This window comes from Anolis carolinensis, chromosome 2 (genome assembly GCF_035594765.1).
Source record: "Anolis carolinensis isolate JA03-04 chromosome 2, rAnoCar3.1.pri, whole genome shotgun sequence".
In the NCBI taxonomy this organism is placed as follows: Eukaryota; Metazoa; Chordata; class Lepidosauria; order Squamata; family Dactyloidae; genus Anolis; species Anolis carolinensis.
This window is the reverse complement of record NC_085842.1, coordinates 303,950,499-303,976,384: the sequence shown is the minus strand read 5'-3', so window position 1 is coordinate 303,976,384 and position 25,886 is coordinate 303,950,499. Positions and strand designations below refer to the sequence as shown.

General features: G+C 40.7%; 1 protein-coding gene across 4 annotated transcripts in view; it reads left to right on the top strand.

Annotated features, from left to right (window-relative positions):
* spef2 (sperm flagellar 2) overlaps positions 1 to 25,886 on the top strand; it is a 92,464-nt gene that overhangs the window by 35,656 nt on the left and 30,922 nt on the right. For all 4 annotated transcript variants that reach the window (XR_010003624.1, XR_010003623.1, XM_062972493.1 and 1 more), the window contains exons 14-26: positions 3,633 to 3,709; positions 5,543 to 5,646; positions 5,944 to 6,200; positions 6,857 to 6,962; positions 7,659 to 7,816; positions 11,118 to 11,270; positions 15,992 to 16,078; positions 18,328 to 18,461; positions 19,398 to 19,525; positions 19,628 to 19,766; positions 22,212 to 22,349; positions 24,147 to 24,307; positions 24,841 to 25,018. Coding sequence is in view for 2 of the 4 variants with exons in the window: in XM_062972493.1 (XP_062828563.1) it covers positions 3,633 to 3,709; positions 5,543 to 5,646; positions 5,944 to 6,200; positions 6,857 to 6,962; positions 7,659 to 7,816; positions 11,118 to 11,270; positions 15,992 to 16,078; positions 18,328 to 18,461; positions 19,398 to 19,525; positions 19,628 to 19,766; positions 22,212 to 22,349; positions 24,147 to 24,307; positions 24,841 to 25,018 (1,820 nt within the window). In the remaining 2 variants the exon portion in view is untranslated. The remainder of the gene's footprint in view (positions 1 to 3,632; positions 3,710 to 5,542; positions 5,647 to 5,943; positions 6,201 to 6,856; positions 6,963 to 7,658; positions 7,817 to 11,117; positions 11,271 to 15,991; positions 16,079 to 18,327; positions 18,462 to 19,397; positions 19,526 to 19,627; positions 19,767 to 22,211; positions 22,350 to 24,146; positions 24,308 to 24,840; positions 25,019 to 25,886) is intronic.

Sequence of the window (25,886 nt, the reverse complement as noted above, 5' to 3'; positions counted from 1 at the left end):
AGATATCAATGTAATGATATAATTAATAAATAAAACATATAGCAAGACCTGTGATTCAGCAGCGAAGATTTCTGATGTGATAAATTTTAGTCAATCAATGAATGCTAATTCTGCATGATCTTTGGACAATATTATAAATTGACTGCTGCCTCCTAATAGTACCTCCTAATTCACATATAGACATGTATTTCTGTCTGTGGGAGTATAATGTCCTTCTGTCTCTCTTTGAAGAGGCATAGGTCTAACTTCATCTAAGGAAGCTGTTTTATGTGGGTCACTTTCAGCCTCCCACATTTTCTACCATTCACAGTTGTCTCACTTGGCAGTTCTTCAAAATATTCAGATTACACCCAGAAACACCTCAGTAAGCAAGCTGCAGAATGTCATGTATGCAGTTAGCTATGTTCTCCAGGCTTCTATTTCCATACTGACTGGGATAGTTGGAAAGCTGTAGTCTCTCCTCTCTGGTGGCTCTGCTCATTAGACTGCACATATCAGCAGAAAATGCCAAAATAATGCTTCAGAGTAGACTCGATGTCTGTTGAAAGACAGACACATATATCCTTCCCTTGAAGGACAGAGGTGAAAGAGAAAAATGAAGGCATAGAGAAAACATCAAGGCATACTGTTTAAATTCTGTTATTTTGCTTGAATTTCCTGTTTTACCAGTGAGATGATGGTGCTATCTTACAGGGAAAACCAACTAAAATTGAAGGGAGCTGTCCAGCTTAATAGCTGACACCATAGTGCGAGCTGAAGAGTTGTGCAGAATTAAGTCTTACATAAGCAATCAGCCATCTAGGTGATAGGTAAAGGTTTTTATAGCTTCTTCTGTTTTCCCTTTCTGATCCATCACTGAAGTCCTGATCCAATTCACATGTACATTTATAATTTTCCACCCTGAACATGAGCTGGAAGACTCCCTGTTGGCAAAATTGTGCTGTATCTTCTGACTTGTGTGTCAGCTCAATCTGATGAGCCTTCTGTGAAGTGTGTAGTACAGGAGTGTGTGGCTACTTAGGGAAGGGGGAGTTCCCTCAGTTTTGAAAATTTGTAGATGTCTAGATCAAGGAAGTCATGGTGCCATTGTATTCTGCTTTGGTTAGACCTCACCTGGAATACTGTATCCAGTTCTGGGCACCATAGTTCAAAAGAGATATTGACAAGCTGGAAGGCATCCAGAGGAGGGCAATTAATGTGATCAAAGGTCTGGACACCATGACCTATGAGGAGTGTCTTAATATATTTATCCTGCAGAAGAGAAGGTTGAGAGGAGACATGATAGCCATGTCTAAATATGTGAAAGGGTGTCATAAGGAAGAAAGAGCAGGTTTGTTTTCTGATGCCCTTGAAACTAGGACTCGGAGCAATGACTTCAAATTACAGGAAAAGAGATTTTATCTGAATATTCGGAGGACCTTGTTTTAATGATGATTGTTTAATGATAAATATTTGATGGACTTGTTTATTTTAATCCACTGCTTAATGTATTGTATTGTTTTTTTCTGTTTAAATGTTTACTTTTGTTTATATGGGCATTGAATGTTTGCCTGTTATCATGTTAGAATCCACGCTGAGTCCCCTTGGGGAAATAGGGCGGGTTACAAATAAAGTACTTTTGATATTATTATTCCTCTGTGAACTGTGAAATCTCAAACATCTGTAAAAAAAGAAGCAATAAAAACAAGAACCAGTAATTAATAATTGAATTATTATTATGTTTATTTATACTTTTTCTTTCCACATGGAGACTCAAAGCATTGTCACAGTTTTTTCAATCATATCTACACTGAGCACTTGGGTCTGTATGACAATAGATCGCCTTGCGGCAGCCAAACACTGATTTCGCTTAATCTGGAGGAAGGTCACCTTAATGCAGCCTTGCCCTGGGCTAAACTAATCCAGAAGGGAAACCTGAATCCTACATCAGGACTTGGCTTTTCCCCGAGGTTAGGGGTTGTTAAGCCTGCCATCTAGTGCTCCTTTGGCTCACACAGCCCAGAGCTGTGGGAATGCAGTCCCCTCCCACCCACTCCATGTTGCTACTGATGACATCTGTGGCACCCCCAACTACCTTTTCATGGGCTTCACTAAGGAGGCTGTACAGGGGGAGTGTGATTTTCCCCACCTCCCAGCTGCCATAGTGAGTGGCACATTGGCTGACATCAGCTGGCCATCTGACCAGAAAGCTAAGTGGTGGTGTCGCAGCTGGTGACAGCCATGAGATGGGAGAAGGAGACCCATAGGGTTCCCCTGAAAACTATTATTAATAGTTAAGAAGTCTTGGGAATCAGTTCATGTCTTAATCCTGTCTACCAAATTACTGTTAAACAGCCTCGAACTATATCATAGTCCAGAGCAGTCCGAGGTCATTCATAGCAATCAGCCAAAATAAGGGTGAGACACAATAGTCCAAAGTCCCAAAGTATTCAAAACCAGGTAATCTCACCAACACCAAGGCTGTAAGCCAAAACATATTCCACTCACCAAAGTCAAAGTGCACCAGCAGCAATTCAGGCTGTAACAATTTCACTGACGTTGCTTCCAGCACCTAACTGATCCAGCTTCCAGCTACTTATGCCACTTTCCCAAGTGATCCCACTATTGGTCCTCCTCTCAGCCAGCCAACTCGATCTCCTCAATTGAATGGCATCCGTTTTTAATTGCAGCCTAGATGGAATACTTAGTTCCTGGTTTGTGTCCCAAAGCCCCAGATCCTGCCTTGACTCTGTATCCCTATCTCCTTGGGGCTGCTGCTCCTGCTCTGCAGAGGTGGGTTCCTCTGTGTCAGACTGCTCATGCTGCTAATCTAGGTTTCCCCCGACTTAGATGTTAGGCAAAGAAAACCTTCCCCTTCATCCTCGGCACAAGCCATGACAGTCCGGCACAAAAATATGAGTTTGATATACACAATTTTAAACAAAATTGCAATATTAAAATGAAATGATTAAAACTGGTGCTTAATCATTACAAGATGTCCCAGGGATCTATTTACGAAGATTGTCCTAGAGAAAAAAACTCCCTCCCATGTCTTGACAATACATCTTTCAATGTGACAGATTTTACAGTGCTTGTGATAAGCAATTCGCCCACACAAATGTGCATGTCAGTTCAAGCATATATTTCATTGTGTATTCTTTACTGTATCTCTATATGGTTAATTTTGATGACAAAATGATTGAAAAGACCTCTCTGTCAGTAGTGCACACTTCTCAATGTTTCAAACAGAGATAATACTCCATGTATAATGGGCCAGTGCTAATATTGTAATATCACTGCTTTACTTATATTCTAATCTTAGTTGGTCTTGGCTCACTTGGTACAGGCGGTTTGCTGGCTTTTTTGGCCGTTTTAATATTTTAATAACTATTTTAATATGTGTGTTTTATATAATTTATGCTTAATGTTTTTATATGAGATGTAAGATAATTGGTAGGTTATGTTATCATTTAATTTTTGTTCAATCTGGTCATAGTTGTTGTTTCCTTTTGACATTTCATTAGTTTTTGTATTTTTAAATTTATGAATATTTGCCTTTTTTGTTGGAATCTATCCTGAGTACCCTTGAGGAGAGAGGGCGAAATATAAGTAAAGTTTATTATTATTACTTATTAATATTTTGCTATTCCTAGACTTTGAGAAAAAAGCAGGCTCTGTTCAACTAAGTGACCAAGAGGAGATGAGTGACCTTGGAGATGAATTAACTAAAGTAAGCATTTGGATTTTACCTTCCCTTCTGTATAGATGCTGACAATCCAAAATTTGAGAGTTACAGTTCATCAGCAGGGACATTATTTTTAATAGTATGCAATGCACACATCTTATTGGGTCTTTTTGGTTTTGAGAGATTTTGTTTTGTTTTTTGTTTTGTTTTGTTTTTGCTTTCTTCTTTCGGTTCTGTCATTTCCTAGGTCAGATGCACTGAAAAGTAAACAATGCAGGATTTTTTTCCGTCTTGCTCCAGAAGGCAGGGCTTGGACCAAAGAGTTCATATTGATAGGAAGGTTTTCCAGATGTTTAGTTGGAACTGTGGTCTTGTGTGTGAACAGAATAATCACATTACACAAAAACAGTTTGCAACTAAATATTAGGAAAACCTTCTATTGATGTGACCTCTTTGAGAGTGGAACACTGCATTCAAAGGTGGTTATAAGCATATCTATTTATCAGTGATGCTGTAATAGTGAATTGTACGCTGGTAGTTCAAATTGCAAAAATAGAGGTTTCAATTAACATTATGAAGAATTTCATATTGATGTGAGTTCTTTCACAGTGGAACAGATTTCTTTAAAGTGTACTGGGCTCCTTTTCATTAGAGGTTTTTAAGCATACATGAGATTACGTGATATGTCCACTTATCAATGGATCATCTACTGTAGGAAAGGATTGGGCTATAGGTTATTTGAGATCACTTTCAACTCTATGAGTCTAGGTTTTGCAATGTTGAAATACTAAAAGTACTAAAAATTCTGTTATTCTTTACTACAATTTATGGAACAATACTTCTTTTAATATATTCACAACTGGTGGGAGGTAGAGGTGGGGACTATTCCTACCTGATTCTAGCCTTTACATGTTTTATGTGTAAGTATGGGCTACCAGCAATTCACTTTTCTTTCCCTTTTGTTTCTATTGACTATACTTTGGGTCATAGCCCACTTAGGGCATGTGACTTTGTATTTCAAGATCTTTGACGTAGTACTTTGTAGATCAGACTATTGCAATCCCCAGACTTAGGGCTGGGGATTCTGAAAATTGTAGTCCATGCTGTGTGGTTCCATAGAGGAGGACTCAAAGAACTTTATAACTAGTTACTTTATTCCCCTGGAGCTTTATGTCCTTTTCTCAAAGAATAGTTTTAAAAACCCACATGGAAAAATTTGTAAACAGAAGGGAATTTCAAAAGTAGTGTTTCAGCTCTTGAGGGAGAAGTCCCATAATCTGCTGTTCTAACAAAGACAACCCAGTTAACTAATACATACATTTCATTTGAGACTCAGTCTTTCAATGCTAGTTTGAGGTCTGACACAATTTACCCCCACAAGATGCTTAGACAAGTGTCAGAGCTGAACTATAGGCAGCTATTGATTCACAGACAGCAATTGAGCCCAGTGGTCTGAATCACAGAACAATTTGAGATCTAGTAATGTCTCTTTTGCTCAGCAAAACTCCAGCCTGAACAGAAGCCCCAACTAACCCTTTCCATTCACAGCCACAAGGTTAAAGAAAGTTAACCCCAGGCCTTGGAAATGTTGTCTTTTTAACCATTAACTCCTAGAATCTCTCAGGCACCGTGGCCTGTGCAAAAAAAGGAGCTTTTTCACACTATGGCATTAATTTATATAAGTAGTGTTACTCAAAGAGTTCTTTCCAGTACTTAAGAAATAACTTTGATGTTATCATACTGGCTTACCATACCCACATGGTTTATATTGATGTTAAAATTTCTGATAGAAAGAGGAATACATTCTCTTTTAATGATATTAATGTACATTTCCCAAACGTGCCCATCCATACTCACATTTTATTGTAAATTTCACAGTTCTCTATTCGTGCTCAGCTCGGTGGAGGAGCAGAAACATTGTTAAAGAAAGGAAAAAGTATTCCAGATGAATTACTTGTTGGCATCATGGTGGAAGCCATTAGGTATGAAAGAGAAGTGTTTAGTTAATTATATCTAAATATGGTTAAATATCTTGGCTGTTAGATACCAGTTCAAAAGCACATGCAGAAGAGAAGAATGGTACTTTTTCTGGATGAGAGATCGCATTTAGCCTTGTTTGAGCTCATGTATTTCTGTTTGGAACTTTGTTATCTTCATTTTTTATATTTTATATCAATATTCCGTTGATCTCTTTTAGGATCTACTCATAATGAGAGGGAAAATGGTCTGATCTCTGAAACAGTATTTTGCAAATCTTGTTCTGTGTGTTTTTATTCTAGTCGATTGCCACCAGAAAAGGGTTGGATCTTGGATGGATTCCCGATGACACTGAATCAAGCAAAACTGCTTGAAAAGGCATTGGGTAGGAGAGATCCAGACGAGGAAGAAGTAAATGCTAAAGTCTTGAAGAAGCACAACTTGGTTATTGATCCAGCAGCTCCAAAAGAACCAGCTGTTCACCCACCTGGTCTTGACTTTGTCATTTTGTTGGATGTTTCAGACTCCATTGTGCTGGACCGCATAGCATTTGGGAGGTGTAAGTTTAATATCTGTATTCATGTTATAAAGTTACATAAAATAGAGGCATTATAACTCATCTGCTGAAGATGTTGGCACATTTACATAGGTTTCAGTATTTGATAGCAATCATGTATATATACAAATTAATTTCCCCCTATACCAGTGATTCCCAAAGTGGGCGCTAACGCCCCCTGGTGGGCGCTGCAGCAATTCAGGGGAGTGGTGATGGCCAGAGGTACATATATCTTTCTGTTTAATTGCTATTAAAATTTTTAAAAATTAATTTCCAGAGCGCTGAGTAATATTTTTTCTGGAAAGGGGGCAGTAGACCAAATAAGTTTGGGAACCACTGCCCTATACCAACCGGTTAATAATGTATTAATATTGTTCCTAATGAGGTGGATGACTTCAGAATGGGTGTACACGTGTCTTCTAATGGCAGACTATAAGGTGTCCCAGTCACTTTTCCATGAACCCTTTATGAGGGTGATCCACACCTAAGTCTGAACATATCCTGTGATGATCTTGTCTTCTGTCAACTCTGAGCCATCCATTGTCCTCTTTCATAAGTGCAAGGAAGAAGCAAATTCTTCGGGAAGTTTGACAAAGCATAGAGATGGGAAAGAGTGTTATTTCAGGTTTTCAAAAATTATTTTTCTATTTTTCCCATAGCAAAGGACTCCTATCAAAGCGAACAAGAAAGAGGTGATCAAGTGTCAGATGCTGAACTCCAGAGAAGAGAAAAAGCAGATTCAGTGAGAGGCCAGATGCAACACAGGTTAGTCACAAGTATTCATAGTATAGCAGATGGGTGGGAAAAGTGTGGCCCATGGCTTTCATACAGCTCCCTAGAAACCTCTGAAGATGCCTTCCCTTTATAGTTTTATAAAGAGGGCGATTTTTCAGCCTGAATTGACATAAAAATGGCAAACTATCACAAAAAATATTACCATAAGGTCACCTTCCTCTTTGCTGCCCCTGAAGTTCCCAAACTTCCCACCAAGTAAGAAAAAAGGCAGCTGAACCTAGAAATAACTTCCAAACATGATGAGAGCAGTGCTTTGTCTGTTGAATGGATTCTTGTGGGAATGACTCTCACTTTCTGTGCAGCTGCCCATCCCTGTTATAGTAGTCAGAGTATCATGCTATAGTTAATCAAAGCTGGTTTAAAATTTCCTGAATCTCATTGACTAGATTTCATAGCATTAACCCGTGGCAGTTAAAGTGGTGTCAAACTGCATTAGTTCTACAGTGTAGATGCATCTTTAGTAAGGCTGAACTCTTGGTTAATGCTGTGACTGTCTGCAGGTATCTTCTGTTTTCCCATTGGAGCAGAATCCTGGACTAAGTAAGTCTTTGATCTGGGTGAATCTGTTAGCACACAACCAGTAGATGCTTTTAATAAGTCCTTGTCATCTGGTGCATGAATTCCCCTTTTAAAAAACTCATTTGTGCATTTTTTTCAATTCCACAGACTTGTACGTTTCTTGGAAACATGGCCAGATCTAAAAACCTGGTATGCCAATCAGCAAAATATACTAATAAAAGTCAACGCAGAGATGGAAGAGAATCTTATGTGTCAAAGGGTGAAACAAATAATAATGGAACAACTTGTTAAAATTGAAAATGAACGTAAGCAATAGAATTTTAGCTGTTTCAGGCAAATAGGTGTATTTAAGTGTTTTTAGTTATCTCTCTGAAATTTTAAGACAATGTAAAATTAATATTATTTGTTACCGACATCATAATAATAATAATAATAATAATAATAATAATAATAATAATAAACTTTATTTATACCCCGCCACCATCTCCCCAATGGGGACTCGTGGCGGCTTACATGGGGCCATGCCCAGAACAATACAATATAACAAAATATAATAGAACAACAAATCATAGCACATTAAACAACACAATAAAAGAAAATATACACTACATTAAACAAGGTCAAAGAACAATAAAACCAAGGGTGGGCCACATGAACACTAGATTAAAACTCGAGGTGAGAAAGGAAGTAGGAGTAAAAACCACAGAGGACAGGATCATAAAGTGGCAGTGCGATCTGGAGGACAAATATTGAAGGAGAGCAGCAAAAGGGATGTATGAAGTGATTACTCTCCAAAGTAACAACGGAAGAGCCATGTTTTCAGGTCTTTCTTAAAGGCTGCTAGTGTGGGGGCTTGCCTAATCTCACCGGGCAGTGAGTTCCACAATCGGGGGGCCACAGCAGAGAAGGCCCTCTCCCTTGTTCCCACAAGGCGGGCCTGAGATATTGGCAGTGGTGACAGGAGAGCCTCCCCTGACGATCGAAGGGATCGGGCAGGTTTATGATAGGAGATACGGTCACGAAGGTAGGTGGGTCCCAAACCGTTTAGGGCTTTATAAATGATGGTCTGCACCTTGAATTGGGACCGGAAAATAAACGGCAGCCAGTGGAGCTCCTTGAACAAGGGAGTGGATCTCTCTGTAACACGCCCCAGTTATTAGTCTGGCCGCCGACTGCTGGACCAGTTGTAATTTCCGGGCCGTCTTCAAGGGAAGCCCCACGTAGAGTGCATTACAGTAGTCCAGTCTAGAGGTAACTAAGGCATGCACCACCGTGGTCAAGTCAGACTTCACGAGGTATGGTCGCAGTTGGCGCACAAGTTTGAGTTGTGCAAAGGCCCTCCCAGCCACCGCCGACACCTGCGCCTCAAGCGTCAGCGCTGAGTCCAGGAGGACCCCCAAACTGCAGACCTGTGATTTCAGGGGGAGTGCAACCCCGTCCAGCACAGGCTGCCACCCAATACCCCGATCAGACGAGCGACTGACCAGGAGGGCCTCTGTCTTGTCGGGATTGATCCTCAGCTTGTTCCTCCTCATCCAGTCCGCCACAGCGGCCAGGCACTGGTTCAGCATCCGAGGGGCTTCCTTGGAGTTAGATGGAAACGAGTAGTGGATTTGCGTGTCATCTGCGTAGAGATGGCAACGCCCTCCAGAACTCCGGATGGCCTCTCCCAGCGGTTTCATGTAGATGTTGAATAGCATGGGGGATAGGATAGACCCTTGCGGGACCCCACAGGTCAATGGCCAGGGGTCCGAGCAAGTATCCCCCAGCTTCACCATCTGGGAACGACCCTCTAAGAAGGACTGGAGCCACAGCAAAACCGTGCCACCAAGCCCCATCCCGGAGAGCCTCCCCAGAAGGATACCATGGTCGATGGTATCGAAAGCCGACCAAAGCCGTCTCAGTGCTGTGCCCAGGCCTGAAGCCAGACTGCGAGCAGTCCAGAAAATCAGTGTCATTGAGGAATTCCTGGAGCTGCGTGGCAACCACCCGCTCCAGAACCTTGCCCAGAAACGGGAGGTTGGAGATTGGTCTGTAGTTGTTACATACAGATGGGTCCAGGGAGGTCCAGGGACATATGACTAATTCAACCTGGGACTGTCTTTAGTTTACCTCTGTAAAGTATTTTGGATATAGCTAGGCTGCAATTGGATTGAAAAAACAATATTTGAGTAGAATGATAAAAGGCAGGAATGTAGTCGGTTGAACATGTATGTGTTAGTGGTAATGTTTTCAAGTTCTGAAAACTCCTAACAAGGTTTACAAAATATTTACCTAAAAATTGGATTACATTGCATCCACCTGATGAAAGGATTTATAGTCTGCGAAAGCTCCTCTTATAATAAATGTGTTAGGCTTTAAGGTGCCATAGGATTCTTTATTGTTCCAACAAAAATATTACACTGTTTCCCATTAAGATCTTTTAACTGGAAGTCATTTAGTCATAATGTCTTTGTTTTAGCTTATTCTTCTTTTTAGGAATGTAACTCTTTGGTTACTTCATCCTCACATTGAAGGAGGAATAATGAACATAGTTTTATCCCATTTACAGGATTTTGCATAATATTGTCCCTATAGTTGGCATTCTAAGAGATTTTTCTAATCCAAAAAGAAAGCATAGGGGGGGAGGAAGATTATGCAACAAAAAAGTGGGTTTTATTTGTGTGCACAAACCTCCTACAGAAAACTTCCACTGCTTCCTGCATAGGAAATACACTCTCTCAGTAGAAAAAGTGTAGATTTTTTTGTACAAAAACTCACATTTCTCCATTCAGAACAGTCCTTCAGAATGTTTTGGGCCATTTGAAATGCTGTATACAGTACAAGTCTCACTGCTCTATTATTTTTCCCTATGTGGCTTCTCAATTGTCAGAAAAGCCCAGTTTTCAATCAAGAATTATGTAACAGTAAATATTTTTATCCTTAATGTTTTATAAAATTTATATTGTATATAAGATCTAACCCATAAGGAGCCCCGGTGGCGAAGTGCATTAAAGCACTGAGCTGGAGACCGAAAGGTCCCAGGTTCAAACCCCGGGAGCGGCGGGAGCGGCCGCTGTTAGCTCCAGCTCCTGCCAACCTAGCAGTTTGAAAACATGCCAATGTGAGTAGATCAATAGGTACTGCTCCGGCGGGAAGGTAACGGCACTCCATGCAGTCATGCCGGCCACATGACCTTGGAGGTGTCTATGGACAACGCCGGCTCTTCAGCTTAGAAATGGAGATGAGCACCAACCCCCAGAGTCAGACATGACTGGACTTAACGTCAGGGGAAACCTTTATCTTTTTTACTTTATAAGATCTAATATGATGCTTTTTCTAGTGAACCCATAAAATACTGTATAATCCCACAAATAATTCTGCTTTAACCCACTGCACCACTGGGGACTCTGATTCCCACTACTCACAGGGATATTTTTCTGTTGAAGAAAGTAACACAGAACTTTTTGGGCTGAATGTTAACTTTGTGCATAAGAGTAATCGTGAATTAAATAAACTGTCATCTGGTGAATAATTTTGATGTGATCTGCAGGCATCATGGAAGAAATACTAAAATATCTGCACTTACTGTTTTTTCTGTGCTTTGTTGCTGATTTTACACTGAAGGAAAAGAAAAGGAAAAGATAGAAGCTGAAAAACTACAAGAGGTGATCCTTCCCATACCTCAAGAGGCCATTAGCCCAGAGAAAGTGGAGGAAGTGTCTCCCACTCCTACTGTAGAAATTCAGCCACCACCCTCTCCTCCAGTAGACACTAAAGGTTGGTGAAATAAATAACCTGTAGATCACTGTCGCTTTAAGTTATTAGCTGGAGAATCATAGAGTTGGAAAAGACCACAGGGGCCATCCAGCTGAACCCCATTCTGTCATGCACACAATCAAAGCACACCACATAAATGGCCACCTGGCCTCTGTTTAAAAACCTACATCACACTCCAAAGCAGTAGATCCCACTGTTGACCATTTCTCTCCATCAGGAAATGTCTCCTAAAGTTTAGGTGGAATCTCTTTTCCTGCATTTTGAATCCATTGCTCCATGTCCAAGTTTGCAGTCCTCCTCAATGTGACATTCTTTCAAATATTTAAACATGGCTGTCGTGTCCCCTCTCAACTTTCTTTTATTCAAGCTAAACATGCCCAGCTCCCTAAGTTATTCTACATTGGACTTGGCTTCCAAACCGTCATTCTCTGTACACCTTCCAGCTTTTCAGTATCCTTCTTGAATGTTAGACTGTATTCTAGGTGAAGTCTGACCAATATTCCATAATTTAAACTCTTACCTTTTTTTAAATGAACAAATTACCATTTATTATGTTACTGCCACTTTTGTAGGAAACACAAATACATATTATAGTCAGCCCCCCCCCCCATATCCATAGGTTCTTCAGTCATGGATTCAAACATCCACACTTGGTTGAAAAATAAAACAAATTTCATAAAGCAGAGTTTTATTATACAATTTTATGCATTTTCCTATATAAATGTGTGTAATGGGACTTGTTGACATTTATTTATTTACTTCATTTTTATCCTGCCTTTCTCCCAATATAGGGACTCAAGGCGGCTAATAAGAAGCACGACACAATACAATTAAATGGAAAAAAAACATCAAATTAAAATCTATATATATAAAAGGAGAATGGCATCGCTCCACCGGGCAAAACAACAAAACTAAAGGCCCCCCAACCTAGAAAATTGACAACACAACCCCTCAGCCACGTCTCTACATTCTTACAAACAAACTAGACATCCCCAACCTCCATGGGGCCTAAAAAATCCCAAAAACTGGAATGCTCCATCTGCGCCTGTGCCAAAGGCCAGCTCATGCACGGACAGAACAACCCCAACCCCCCTCCCTCAACTGCTGACTGAGAGGAAAAAGGAAAGGGCCCGACGCCACCAGGTATGCCGGGAGTTGGAGTCCAAATACACCCGGAGAGTCCTAGCCTGCCTTTCCTCCTTCCACCCCTGCTACTTCAGGCTCCATTTAACGACCTGGAGGGAGGTAGAGATGTCCACATTAATGGCGCCAGGGCAGGAAGGAGCACTGAGACCTGCACGGAGCCCCCTGCTGCTGCCGCCGCCACCACCCTCCGCTGAGGCCTGGCCGGGAGCGGGGCCAGAGGAGGAGGCGAGGAGACGGCCCCTCGGGCCTTCTTTCTCTCCTTGCCCTGTCAGCCCTGTGGGAGACTGGCACGGCAGAGGCTCCCAGTGAAACCCCGGCCCTGGCAGGGTTCCCCTTCCCCGCGCCCCACTGCCCTAGATAGGTGAGTCCTTTAGCTGCGCCTGCAGGGAGGTTACGAAAGGAGAGGCGAAGGACGGCTTCCTGGTCAGTCGCCCCTTCTTCCCAGGAGCAGGAGGAGGGAAAAGAAGGGAAAACAAATCCCCGCCTGCCCCTCTCCCTCATGACACAAGGCAGCAAAGTTGTGCCCAGGTCGCTCTGTTACTTTCTTCTCTCACCCTCCTTGGCGTCTCTGTCCGGGTGAGAAGGAAAGGCCAAGGCCTCTCTCACTTCACCAGGCGTGGACCCAACCACCCCCGACACCCCGGGGAAGGAGGCGGAAGGGCACCGGCAGAGCTGGCCCTAGGTATTTTTCAAGTGTAGGTGAACAGAATTTTGGCGCCCCCCCCCCCCCCCGCAAACCAATCACTGAAAAATAAAAGTGTTGGATAAGCGAAAATGTTGAATAATAAGGAGGAATTAAGGAAAAGCCTATTAAACATCAAATTACATTAAGATTTTACAAATTAAGCACCAAAACATCATGTTTTACAACAAATCAACAGAAAAAGCATTCTCGACTGTGCCCCCGTATGTTTTGCGCCCAAAGCGACCGCTTAATTCGCCTCATTGTTGGACTGGCTCTGGGCACCGGCTCTCCCTCCTGAAAGTTCCCCTGCCTTCGTTTTGGCAGGAGGAACAACCAGGGTTCATCTACAACAGGCATGGGGCAACTTGGGCCCTCCCTCCAGGTGTTTTGGACTCCAACTCTCACAATTCCCAACAGCCTCAAACCCAGGTGGGAAAGGAAGGCTGTTGAGGCTGTTAGGAATTGGAAAAGTTGAAGTCCAAAACACCGGGAGAACCCAAAACAGGCATTCCAGACAAGAAACAATCACAACCTGCTAACACCTCCCAAAAAAAGATTCTTCCATGTAGTAACCACCGAGACCTTAAAGCTCCAAGGCTATTCAATACTAATCAAGCAACTCCATGGCAACATGCACACCTCTCTCAAGCAGACAAGAGTTCTTTCTACCACCATGGACATTCCACAGATACGTATAGCAACCCCTTTGTGGCCCACCTTCATTAACACTGAACAGCATTCCAGCTTCAAAGCCAGGCTCCCTCTTAGGCCACACCAAAAAATATAATCCACTTCAGTGTGCATTTTAAACAGTTGTGTACAAGAGACCTCATACAATCCTGTTCTAAGCAGATAATATAAGATTATACATATAATATGTAATAATTACTGTGGTCTAATAAGAATACAGAATATCATCTCTAAAATCAGAACACTAAATAACACTCAGAAGACAGGGGAATTCCACACAGGAAACAATCAGGCCCAGCTAACACCTCCCAACAAAGGATTCCCTCAGCCAAGAAGCACCCAGCCTTGGAAGCTGCAAGGCCATTCAATGCTAATCAAGGTAACTAATTGCAGCATTCATACTTGCTGCACTGACACTATTCATTGCTATTCGACCTGGCCAACCAAGAATTCCACAAGGTAGAAAGCGCCCACACTTGAAACCAGCAGGGCTATTCAGTGCTGTTCAACCTGGCCAACCAAGATTTCCCCTACATGGAAAACCCTCATATTTTGAAGCCATCAGACCATTCCATCCCATTCAACCAGCCCAAGAAAGGAGGCCCCTATATACAAAGCGCTCAGACTTTGAAACAGCGAAGCTATTCAGTGCAATCCCAATTGGCCACAGCAACGCATGGCAGGGCACAGCTAGTAAAAATATAAAATTAGAAGATCAATTAAATCATGTGACATGGAACATAAAAATAGTAAAATACACTTAAAACTATAGTTTGTAACTACAGAGCCCCCTCCAAATCTGACTGACACCATTCCCAGCAGCTCACCTTTCATCATTCTATAAGTACCTGCTGTCACAGAAAGATCTTTACCTGCTTCTGGAAGGCAAGGAGGGATGGAGCTATTCAGGTATCTAAGGAGGGAGTTTCAGAGTCTGGGAGCAGCCACCAAAAAGGCCCTCTCCGTCATGTCCACTAAGGACCTCATCACATTGTCTTTGTGAAATCTCCTGGGACAGGTTCCCACACTACCCGTTGTATTTACCCTGCTGCCCAACAAATGCCACCGCTGTTCTCTGGCTTCAGAACTTCAGTGTGATGAGGTCCTTAATGCATTTATGTCAGTGTTGAGACAGAAAGAAAGCCCTCTCCAGATGATCTTAGTGCTCTAACGTGTGCATAGGGAACCCAAAGAGTACAGTGAATGCAATCAAATCCCAGGGGATGCCAAGGATCCTCTGTGCTAGTTAACACTTCACAAAGTAATGTATTAGGCATGAGAGTTCCAAAGTGGTTAACACCTCACTGGTGGAATGAGAGAAATATTTCCTGAAAATTGTGGGTAGGGAATGTACTTATTAACAATCAGAAGTGCAATTGTTCCAGATAGACCATGAAACATGAAGGTAGTGCTGGGCAAAAAGCTGGTAGAAATGTGTGAATTTTGAAGAAAAAAGACTCCCTGTTAATCAAGTAATAACATTCAGGATTAAAAAAGCTTCAACTTAGTTAACATTTGCAAGAGGAGCTTTATACTCAACCATGATTTATAGTATGATGAGAACCTTAGTGTTATTCCTGTTGAAGGTTGGAACAAATGCTGTGTGTAACCATGGTTTAAGCACTAGAGAGGGCTATCATGAAAGAGTGGAATGAGATTTCATGTGATTTCAAAGCATGCTCTTGATCTTTAAACTATGTTTAAGTCCCAGGGTGCTCAAGGAGCTTCCCTCCCCATTCCCCACACATATTTCCTCACTGTTCAAATTTCACCAAATATTCGGTAAAGGATGTCAATTGAAATGGCTCACAAAAGACTTCTTCACATGCTCACAGGGACCTTGGAAAATAGAGATTTTCCAAAGCTGTTTCACAAAATCAGACAAAGTTAAATTTCAAACCAACTGATAAAGCAATATAGATATTTTAATAAAATAAATGTGATATTTCCTTGCATAGTAGTCTTCACCATGTAAGTTACACCCCTATTGTTGTGGTGGCAAAATTGATATTTCTGTGTTCTTTGCATAATAGTCACACCCATTTACTCACTCACCCACACACCTGCCCCTTTTCCAGCTGTGGGGCTTCGTTCAACTACCAGCCGAGTATTATTCACCACATAATAATTGCACCTCCAAAAAAGGGATAAAAACTGTGACTATTAGGTGAAGTGCAGTATGTCTTGCTTTTCCTTACAGAATCCCCTACAGCAGAGACACCTGTTAAAGGTAAAAAGAAAAAGAAACGTGATTCATCCAAAGGAAAAGAATCAGGAAGTAAACCAGGTGAAGTACAATGTTACTATATTTTTAGTACTCTTTTGCTAGTAAACTTACAAGAGGAGAAATTTTACGTTCATCTTCTTACTTTAAGAAGGAGTATTTGAAAGTTTTAATTACTATAGTTATTCATGTTTAGGTCGACTTCACATTTAAGTCAAGGGCAGAGTTTGGTGCCAAAATTACTGATTTTTATATGACTCTCGAGGGTCATTCTCCAGAAAAGGCAAAGTGTCAGCATCACCCCTGCCATTTTCCCATCCAGGCATTCAAAATGGCCTTTCACCAATGTATGCTGAGAAGGGGATGGTCTTTTTTTAGATAAAAATTAAGGCACACTATTAACTCTTACAGTAAAAAAAAGGAACTATTGCCTTCTCTGAGTACAGTAGCAAACGGCAAGGGTTTAGTCACAGAAAAACCTCAAAGAAGCAATGACCACTTCTGATCTCTTGTTGCTCCTTTGACAGGAAGTGCCAATGAACACCCCACTGCCATTTTCCCACCCAGGTATTCAAAAAGATCAGAAGTGGCACCATGATGGAAAGTTTTAGTACATCATATATATATATACAGTAGAATCTCACTTATCCAAGCTAAACGGGCTGGCAGAAGCTTGGATAAGTGAATATCTTGGATAATAAGGAGGGATTAAGGAAAAGCCTATTAAACATCAAATTAGGTTATGATTTTACAAATTAAGCACCAAAACATCATGTTATACAACAAATTTGACAGAAAAAGTAGTTCAATATGCAGTAATGTTATGTTGTAATTACTGTATTTACCTAATTTATCATGATATATTGAAAACATTGACTACAAAAATGGCTTGGATAATCCAGAGACTTGGATAAGCGAGGCTTGAATAAGTGAGACTCTACTGTATGTGTGTGTGTGTGTGTATGTGTGTGTATGTGTGTATGTATGTATGTGTATGTATGTATGTGTATATATATATATATATATATATATATATATATATATATATATAGCACCGAACTGGGAAAGATCATGCTGGCTCTGAATGATGGAAATTGTAGTTCAACAAACAAAATGTATTTGTTTAGAGCACATTAGTTCCCTCTTTAAAGAGAGCCAACAACTTTGTGTGGTTTGAGTGCTGGACAAGGACTCTGGGGTACCAGTGTTCAAATCCTTGTTCAGTCATGAAAACTCACCCGGTGAATATAAGCAAGTCAAATCCAGGTTCGGTAGAAGGGAATAGTATACCTCTCCATATAAATTTGCTAAGATAATCTTATACAGTAGAGTCTCACTTATCCAAGCCTCACTTATCCAAGGTTCTGGATTATCCAAGCCATTTTTGTAGTCAATGTTTTCAATATATCGTGTTATTTTCGTGCTAAATTCGTAAATACAGTAATTACAACATAACATTACTGCGTATTGAACTACTTTTTCTGTCAAATTTGTTGTATAACATGATGTTTTAGTGCTTAATTTGTAAAATCATAACCTAATTTGATGTTTAATAGGCTTTTCCTTAGCCCCTCCTTATTATCCAAGATATTCGCTTATCCAAGCTTCTGCCGGCCCGTTTAGCTTGGATAAGTGAGACTCTACTGTAATTTGGCCACCATAATAAAAGTTGACTTAATAGCACAGAACAACACATTTTAAAAAAAAACAAAGGTTAAATATCCCTCATCCAAATAATTGGGACCAGAAGTATTTTGGATTTCAGATTTTGGAATGCCATTGCCTATATTTGTATATACAGGCCTAAACACAAAATGCATTTATGTTTCATATAAAACTTATATATATATAGTCTGAAAGTAATTTTTTGCAATATATTTAATAATTTTGTGCATCAAAGTTTGTATACATTGAACCATCAAAAAGCATCTGCAGAAGTAGACTTAACCTGGGAAAAGCCAGTGCTTTTAAAAGCATCTTCTTACAGGAAATTAAAAAATGGCAACGCTTCTTGGTTCCAGGAAGACTATTGAAATAGATGTGTTATATGCCAGACAACACTTTGCACAATAACGTAAAATGTTAAGGACTTTTGGCTATCCTAGAGTCTCCTGAGTGTTTGGTCTGAAATATTTGAATGGTTAGCAGATGCCTTAATGAATGAATAAAATACTGAAACAGCATATGAAACAATGAAGCAAAATAGCTGACCATCAGCCAAGGACTTCAAAAGAAAACAACCATTGCTTGCAACCTATGAAGGTGTACAGTTAACTATTTTCTCACATACTAACCATCTATTCATGTTTAAGGCACTCCACGTGGAAAAGCACAAAAATCTTTGTCACCTTCCCCTGAAGATGTGTTGCCTCCTGCTCCTATAGAACCACCTCCAATTAAACCAGGATCAAATGAATGGGTTTATATTGATGAACCACTACCCCAAGTATGGCAATCCAAATTCCTGCAGAGCATTACGGCTAGCTAGTTGCCTGGCTTCTTCCTTCCTTCCTTCCTTCCTTCCTTCCTTCCTTCCTTCCTTCCCTCCCTCCCTCCCTCCCTCCCTCCCTCCTTCCCTCCCTCCTCTCTACTTTGTTTGCTATCCTATGCCATTTCAAACCTGAAATAGGTAAGCATTTTGCAAGTCCAGCTCGCTTTGATATGTGTTTGCATGTGATGAGAGAACTGTTTGGCAGTTCTGCCTTAGAACACTCTCAGACTGATGTTAAAGCCATTTTTGTCTGAAATGACTCAACATAGATTCAGAGGAGAACAAGTGAAAGATGCAGGCTACATTCAGGACAATTTTTTCCATCCATTTCACACCATCTCCTGATAGATTACTTCTGCGTCAAGCTGAACTAAAATGGAGTTACAGAGCAGACACGATCTTTTCTGTATTGTGCCTTATACTTCAGATATGTCTATATTCCCTCATCTAGTGATCCAAGAGTTGAGATCATAGCAGGCCAGGAGACCATAAAATTGAATTCTGGTGGCTAAGGATATACATTATAATGGGGTTTAAAAGAAAACAAACCACAAAGATAGTTAAAATGCTAAAATGGTTTATTCATCATATTTGTATCCCACCCTTTCTTCTATTCTGTTCAAACTTGATATGAATCCAGATACCAGATACTAAGTAGTGCCCAAGCAGAAGAGGAATGCCTAATGTGCATTGGAAATGCCCAAATACACATTGGAACATTCTTGCCAGTATAACTACATGCACATAGTCACAATTCCTTAACAGCATTTTGTTGCATTTTTACAACATGACTATGGATTAGTAAAGATGCGAAATGTAGACTGTGATACGGGATCTCGGCCATTTTCTTTTTGTTACATACCTAATGTGTCTTTAAAAAAACCTTAACAGGAAGTGCCTGAATTTTTAGTTCCTTATTGGGAAACTGTGGAGAAGACATATGTGAATAACATCAAAGCAACACTTAGGTGCCTGAGAGCTGAACAACATGTTATAATTTATTATCTTTCAGACATAAGGTAAGTGAGTGGGATTTTATGACTTTAGAATGCCTCAGATCAGTCCTACTGTCTGTGTCTGTTTACTGATGTCTTCTCTTTTTTTAATTTCACTGTTTACAGAAATCATTTTAAGGAATACTTAAAACGCCCTGACCATAAGCAAGAGTTTGTGACTCAGTGGCAAGCAGATTATAACTCAGTGGCTGATGATTTATGGGATGATGATGAAACGAAAGAAGAACTACACCAAAGAGTCACTGTAAGTGGCAGCAAAAAGTAGTTGACTATTAGCTGAACTTTTCTCATTCAAAACCCTTTTGAATGAATGGTTGTAGGTAGGAATACAGCCCGGAAAACATACAACAACCCTGTGATCCCGGCCATGAAAGCCTTCAACAACACAATAAGTTCCTTAAATTATAAATGCTAGGCAATTAATTCTAAACTAAACATTTTGCAACATCTTCGAAGCAATTTTCCTACTACGTGGGCCCAAGGACCTAATTCTGCATTAAAAACAAACCTGATGAACTCTGTCTTACCATATATCCCCCTCAAAAGATATTGAATTGCATAAATTTGGTGATTACAAGCCAAGTCCTGTTTGATTGCACAACTCCATTATACCTAAGGCTAGTATAAAACCTGGAAAAAACTCTGGACTATTCCATGTGCTAACAAAGTATTTCTAATCCAGGTTTGCATTTGTACTTTTTGGTGATAAGAAAGCTAATAAAATTATTTATTATCTACCTTACCTAGTAGAATACAACATAGATTAAAATATCAAATATAATCTGAACAATATAATCATTAAACATAAATCATTACACATTAAATTGATCAATATATAAAACATCAATTTAAAATGTGTAGGAAAACTGTCTTCTTAGATCTTATGCTGGAATATGTAATCAGTGCAAGAATCTAACTTAAAACTATGACAAAAGAGAACAAAAGATGAGAGAGAATTCAGCCTGCATCGTTTACTCAAAGCTTATCTCTGAAGACACACTGCTAATGTGGCTGCTGACCACAACACCTGTTTTAAGATACTAGAAGGTGGGAAATTTATGGTAACATTCAGTTTAGCAGCTTGGTGAGTCATGTGAAAGAACAGTAAAGTGACCTAGAAGAAGAAAAAAAATATTGTGCTTTAAAGAATTTTCCACATTGTGAAAGATGGTGCCTGTTTTTCTATAATGCCTCTTTCCCTGTCAGTCATACAACCACAGGGATGAGAGCAATGAAAATAAGTCACATATATCAGTATCTGAGTGGGAAAATTAACTGAACAACTGAATTTTATAGACGATGTTGTCCTCAAACAGAAAAGGAACGTGGGCACCTACCAGTTGGGTTGGCACACAGAAATGAACCCAATTGTGGTGGATTGCTCCTAATACCATCCTGAGAATTGATAGGTATATATAGAGCCACTTTCACATGTGTGAATTTGAACCTAAATCTCAGAAAGATGCCTGACTGCAATTGTTTCACTGGATGTGTTAGGACACAGACCCCTTTGAAAAAGCCACACACAAGAAGTAAGGACAACAAACATTTATTAAATGATATTCTGAACCTAGGAACACTTGTCCAAAAGCCAAGCCGAATTCAGGAACCAAAAGAAAGCCAATCGGGAGTAGCGATGCCGCCGTCAAAAGCCAAGCCAATCCAGGAACCAAAGGAAAGCCAACTGGGAGTAGCGATGCCGTCGTCAGGAGCCAAGCCGAATTCGGGAACTGAAGGGAAACCAACCGGGAGTAGCGATGCCGTCGTCAGGAGCCAAGCCGAATTCAGGAACCGAAGGAAAACCAACCGGGAGTAGCGATGCCGTCGTCAAGAGCCAAGCCAAATTCAGGAACCGAGGGGAAGCCAGGAAACACCAAACCAGGAACGAGCGATGCCGTCGTCCAGAGCCAAACCGAATTCAGGAACACGAAGCTGTACAGCCAGGACCCAAGCCCAAGAGAAGAAGAAGCAGCGACAACCCAATGTCCAAAATGACACCTTGCCTTCTGCAAAGAGTCCTTACTTCCAAATCCACTTTTAACTTACGCCTCGTTATCCGACGATGATGAGGCCTCCACCCTGTCATCATTATCCACAGCTGAACTTGATCCCATACGCGAACCTCGCCCATCAACCCTCCAGTCCATCTTTGTTCAAGACTTAGATTTCCCCATGTCCCTGGTGTATCAGCAGTTTGCCAATCCCCTGATGCACCCCCAGAAACTTGCTCTGCATACACATTTGCTTGAGTCCAATCTGCAGCACTTTCCATCTCACTCCCAGACCCATCATTCCCAGAAAAACCCTCAAATGTTTCATCTTCCGTGGGAGCAGTGAGTAAATCCCGGATCTTCTTCCTTTCCCTTTCCTCATCTGACTCTTGCTCCCAAGTTGTCCTTTTAGTTCCTCTACTCTCTGTTAACCCATCTTCTTCCAGCATTGACTCCTCATCGCTAGAGAACCCTTCAAACGTTTCTTCCTCAGAAGGAGCCATAAGTATTTCCCAGACCCGCTTTGTTTGTTTTTCCTCATCAAACACCTGCTCACCATTAGCTCTTTTCCTCCTGCTAGCAGTTCTACTAGTAGTAGTATTATTGCCCCCTGACCCAACTACAACAGGATGGTAGCAGTGGTGAATAGTCGTGAGACATTTCTGATAGTTGTATGCCTTTGTTTTTGATCTTTTTAGGATCTACGAGACCGTCTATGGGATATCTGTGAAAATAGAAGGAATGAAGCTGAGCAAGAGCGTTGTGCTATCATGAATGATGGGTGGTTGCCTGACCGAATGGTGCTTTTGATGGACCACATTTTTTCACTTATGCAGGTCTGAGATTATATTTTTCACCTATACAGGTCTAGGATGCCCTCTTGCTCGGCCTGTGAGTCATCTGTGGGCCCTTAACTGAACTAAATGTAGCTGATGGGAAAACATCAGCCCTAACATTTAGCTTTAATGTTTCAACACCCTCCAGTCTTTTCCACATTGGCAAGGTTGAGTTTCCACCTATGTGGCTTGTTGCATTTAGTCTCCCTATATTGTTGAACCCCAGTTAAAATGAAGCTCCATTCTTCATTATTCATGCAGCTTGAGACTATGGTTTGGCAGATGTTTTGCAGTGCAGATGAAAATCTATGCCACAATTTGCATTATGTGGCACATGGCCACAGCTGAAACCATTACATACACTGCTTGAATTCTTAAAGGGGCAAACCTTCTATCTTGTGAGAAAGCAGTTTTCCTACTTTCTATAGTTTCTCTCCTGGTGCACTCTCTATACCAATGGATGGACTTGAGCTCCTCAGTTGAATCTGGAGAGGAATCAATGAAGGTATTGACTTGATTTCCAAAGTCTCCACACTATTCACACCTTTTTAAGCAACAGATGGATTCCTGCTTTATCAGAGAGTTGGACAAAATGGTCTTTGGGGTCCCTTCTAAATTTGTGATTCTATTAAATTGGTCCAATCTTTAGTTGGCAGAATAGCAGCCTAACATTTGTTCAGATCTTCTTCTTCTGTCTCTGATCTAAAGGCCATGATCTCTCAAAACCAAACCTGCAACATTGTTTCAATGCTGAGCAAAAGAGGATCATGTCTCAATATTTGACCAGGTGCTCCCCCTCCCCTTTTGTGACTGTGGTTTTGAGAATTTTCCCATGAATGCACCTTTTTCAGTTATATATTTAGAGACATCTGTTCTAATAATAAATCAAAAGTATGGCAGGTGCATAGTGTTTCTGGTGTATGTTCTTAAAATGTCAGTATGCTGAACTTGGAAAAATCCACTTCGCACAGCTGCTCTTTATACATTTAACCATAATTATAAAATACAGTTAGGGAACTTGGAAATATCTTGATTTAACAGGTATTCCGGGGGCATTGTTCCCCATTTGCCTGTACTGTTTATATTTAATCTAAGTGCATCTTTTAAAAAGACATACAGTCATTCCAAATTTGTCTAATGTTCAAGAGGATAATAGGATTTGCTGACTCAATTTAAAAACAGTATGTTTACCAACAGAAGCAACAACCTCCTCCTCTTTGAAACATATATTCCCATAACATCTAGTATAGGAGTGGGCATGCTCTGGGTGTCTTGAGAACTTTGTTTTGGGCTTAGAACCATCTGGGGCAGCAAGTTTTTCTTTTTGCCAATTTTTCAAACTAATGAGATTTTTGAGAAGGTGGTAAGAGGTCCTTATCTAGCAGTAAAACTATATGTTATAGAACAGTGGTTCTCAACCTGGGGTCCCCAGATGTTTTTGGCCTTCAACTCCCAGAAAGTCTAACAGCTGGTAAACAGGCTGGGATTTCTGGGAGTTGTAGGCCAAAAACATCAGGGACCCCAAGTTGAGAACCACTGCCATAGAATGTCATGTTTGATACAGGAAGAGACCGGGGCGGCCAGGGGTGGGGTGGTCTTGTGGTGGGGTCGGTGCTTCTTCTCCATCATGGTATTGGATCCTAAAAATATTTGATGAGTGGAACTGTTTCAGAGCCCATTTAATGAAATAGAACGGTCTTTTGTTGTTTTAGGAATTGTGTTGTGAAGAATTGCTTTTGGGGTAAAGCGGCAGAAATATTTGATTAAAAATGTTTGCTTCTCTTGTACATAATGAAGAATGAACTGGATCGCTTCCAGGATACCAAGAGACTTTTACACGACTATTACAGAGGAATGGAAGGCAAAATTCCAACAGATAGTAGCACCGAGTTTATCAGAATACCCTTGATAGAATTAGTTGAAAAAGAACAACTCCTGGAAGCGGGCAAGACCAGCAGGTAAAGTGTTGCTGCTACTATTAATATTGATCACTGAGACTTCCTCACACCACTTGCATTACCGGAGCCCCCGGTGGCACATTGTGTTAAATCCTTGTGCCAGCAGACTGCTGACTTGAAGGTTGGGTGGTTGACATGAAGGTTCGAATCCAAACCAGGGAGAACGTGGATGAGCTCCCTCTGTCAGCTCCAGCTCAATGAGGGGACATGAGAAAGCCTCCCACAAGGGTGGTAAAACATTAAAACACCTGGGTGTCCCCTGGGCAATGTCCATGCAGACGGTCAGTTCTCTCACATCAGATGTGACTTGCAGTTTCTCAAGTCACTCCTGACACATACAAAAAAACACTTGCATTGTTTCAGGTACAATAAAATCATGTCTTCCATCTCAAACTACTTCTCATTTTCCATGTGATTATAAAGTTGTATAAACATACTGTCTGTAACAAGAATGCAAATGCACATTCTGAGAAAGACATTAATAAAGCTTGCTCATTTCCCTCTCCCTCCCTGCCCCACTTTTTTTTTTAAAGAATCCCAACAATTGCTCATAGATCTCCTTCTCCAGAAGTGAACAGGGAAAGAATGAGAGCTATTCCAGTGAAACTCAAAGAAGATCTGTTTTCTGAAAGTGCCATATTTAATGTTAGTCCAGATGAGAAACTAATCATGGAGACATGGCACAATGTTGTAACAGCCATCACTAACATGGTAAGGAAAGCCTGGGTTGCTGAACAGTTCCTGGATGATGATGATGATGATGATGATGATGATGATGATGATGATGATTATTATTATTATTATTATTATATCCCACCCCATCTCCCCGAAGGGACTCACAGCGGCTTACAGCAATATGAATAATACAAACAATAAAAAAACAAATAACCATTTTAAAATAAATTAACAAAAGTAACAACCCAAAATCAATACATAGTAAACCAAAACATATTAAATTGACACAACCATCATCCATAAATAAACAGGGATTGTATTATATAAAATCAGTTAAAATATCTCAGCCACTGCTCTAGTTGATGGAACCCTTCAACATACTACGATACCCTTCCCATCCTTTCCTACCAAAAGCTCATAGATGAAACATCATCTTTAAATAAAGTTTGACACACACTGTGCACTCTCACTAGATTGTAGCCAAAAAACCTTAAATGCTTTTTTGAAAATTTAATTTACACCAATGTTCCCATTCAAGTTTACAGCATGAAGTAACAATGTAATGCATACTAATTCAGTAAAACCAGATTGGCAGTCACATGGCTAATGTGTTTGTGATGCAAGTCCGACGTGGGTAATTGCAGTGGATCCAGGGGCCAGTGTTCTGGTTTGAGACCCTAGGAGTCTGGGGCCCCAGGATTCAGTTCACTGTTCAACCATGGAAACTTTCTGGGTCACCTTGGACTAGTCCTGACATGGCCAAACTTCAACACACTGGGTGTTTTGGACTTCAACTCCCACAATTCCTAATAGCCAGTAGGAAGTTGAAGTTCAAAACACCTGGAGGATTGAAGTTTGCTCATGTCAGGGCTAGTCACTGCTTCAACCTCAGTTGCTATTCCTT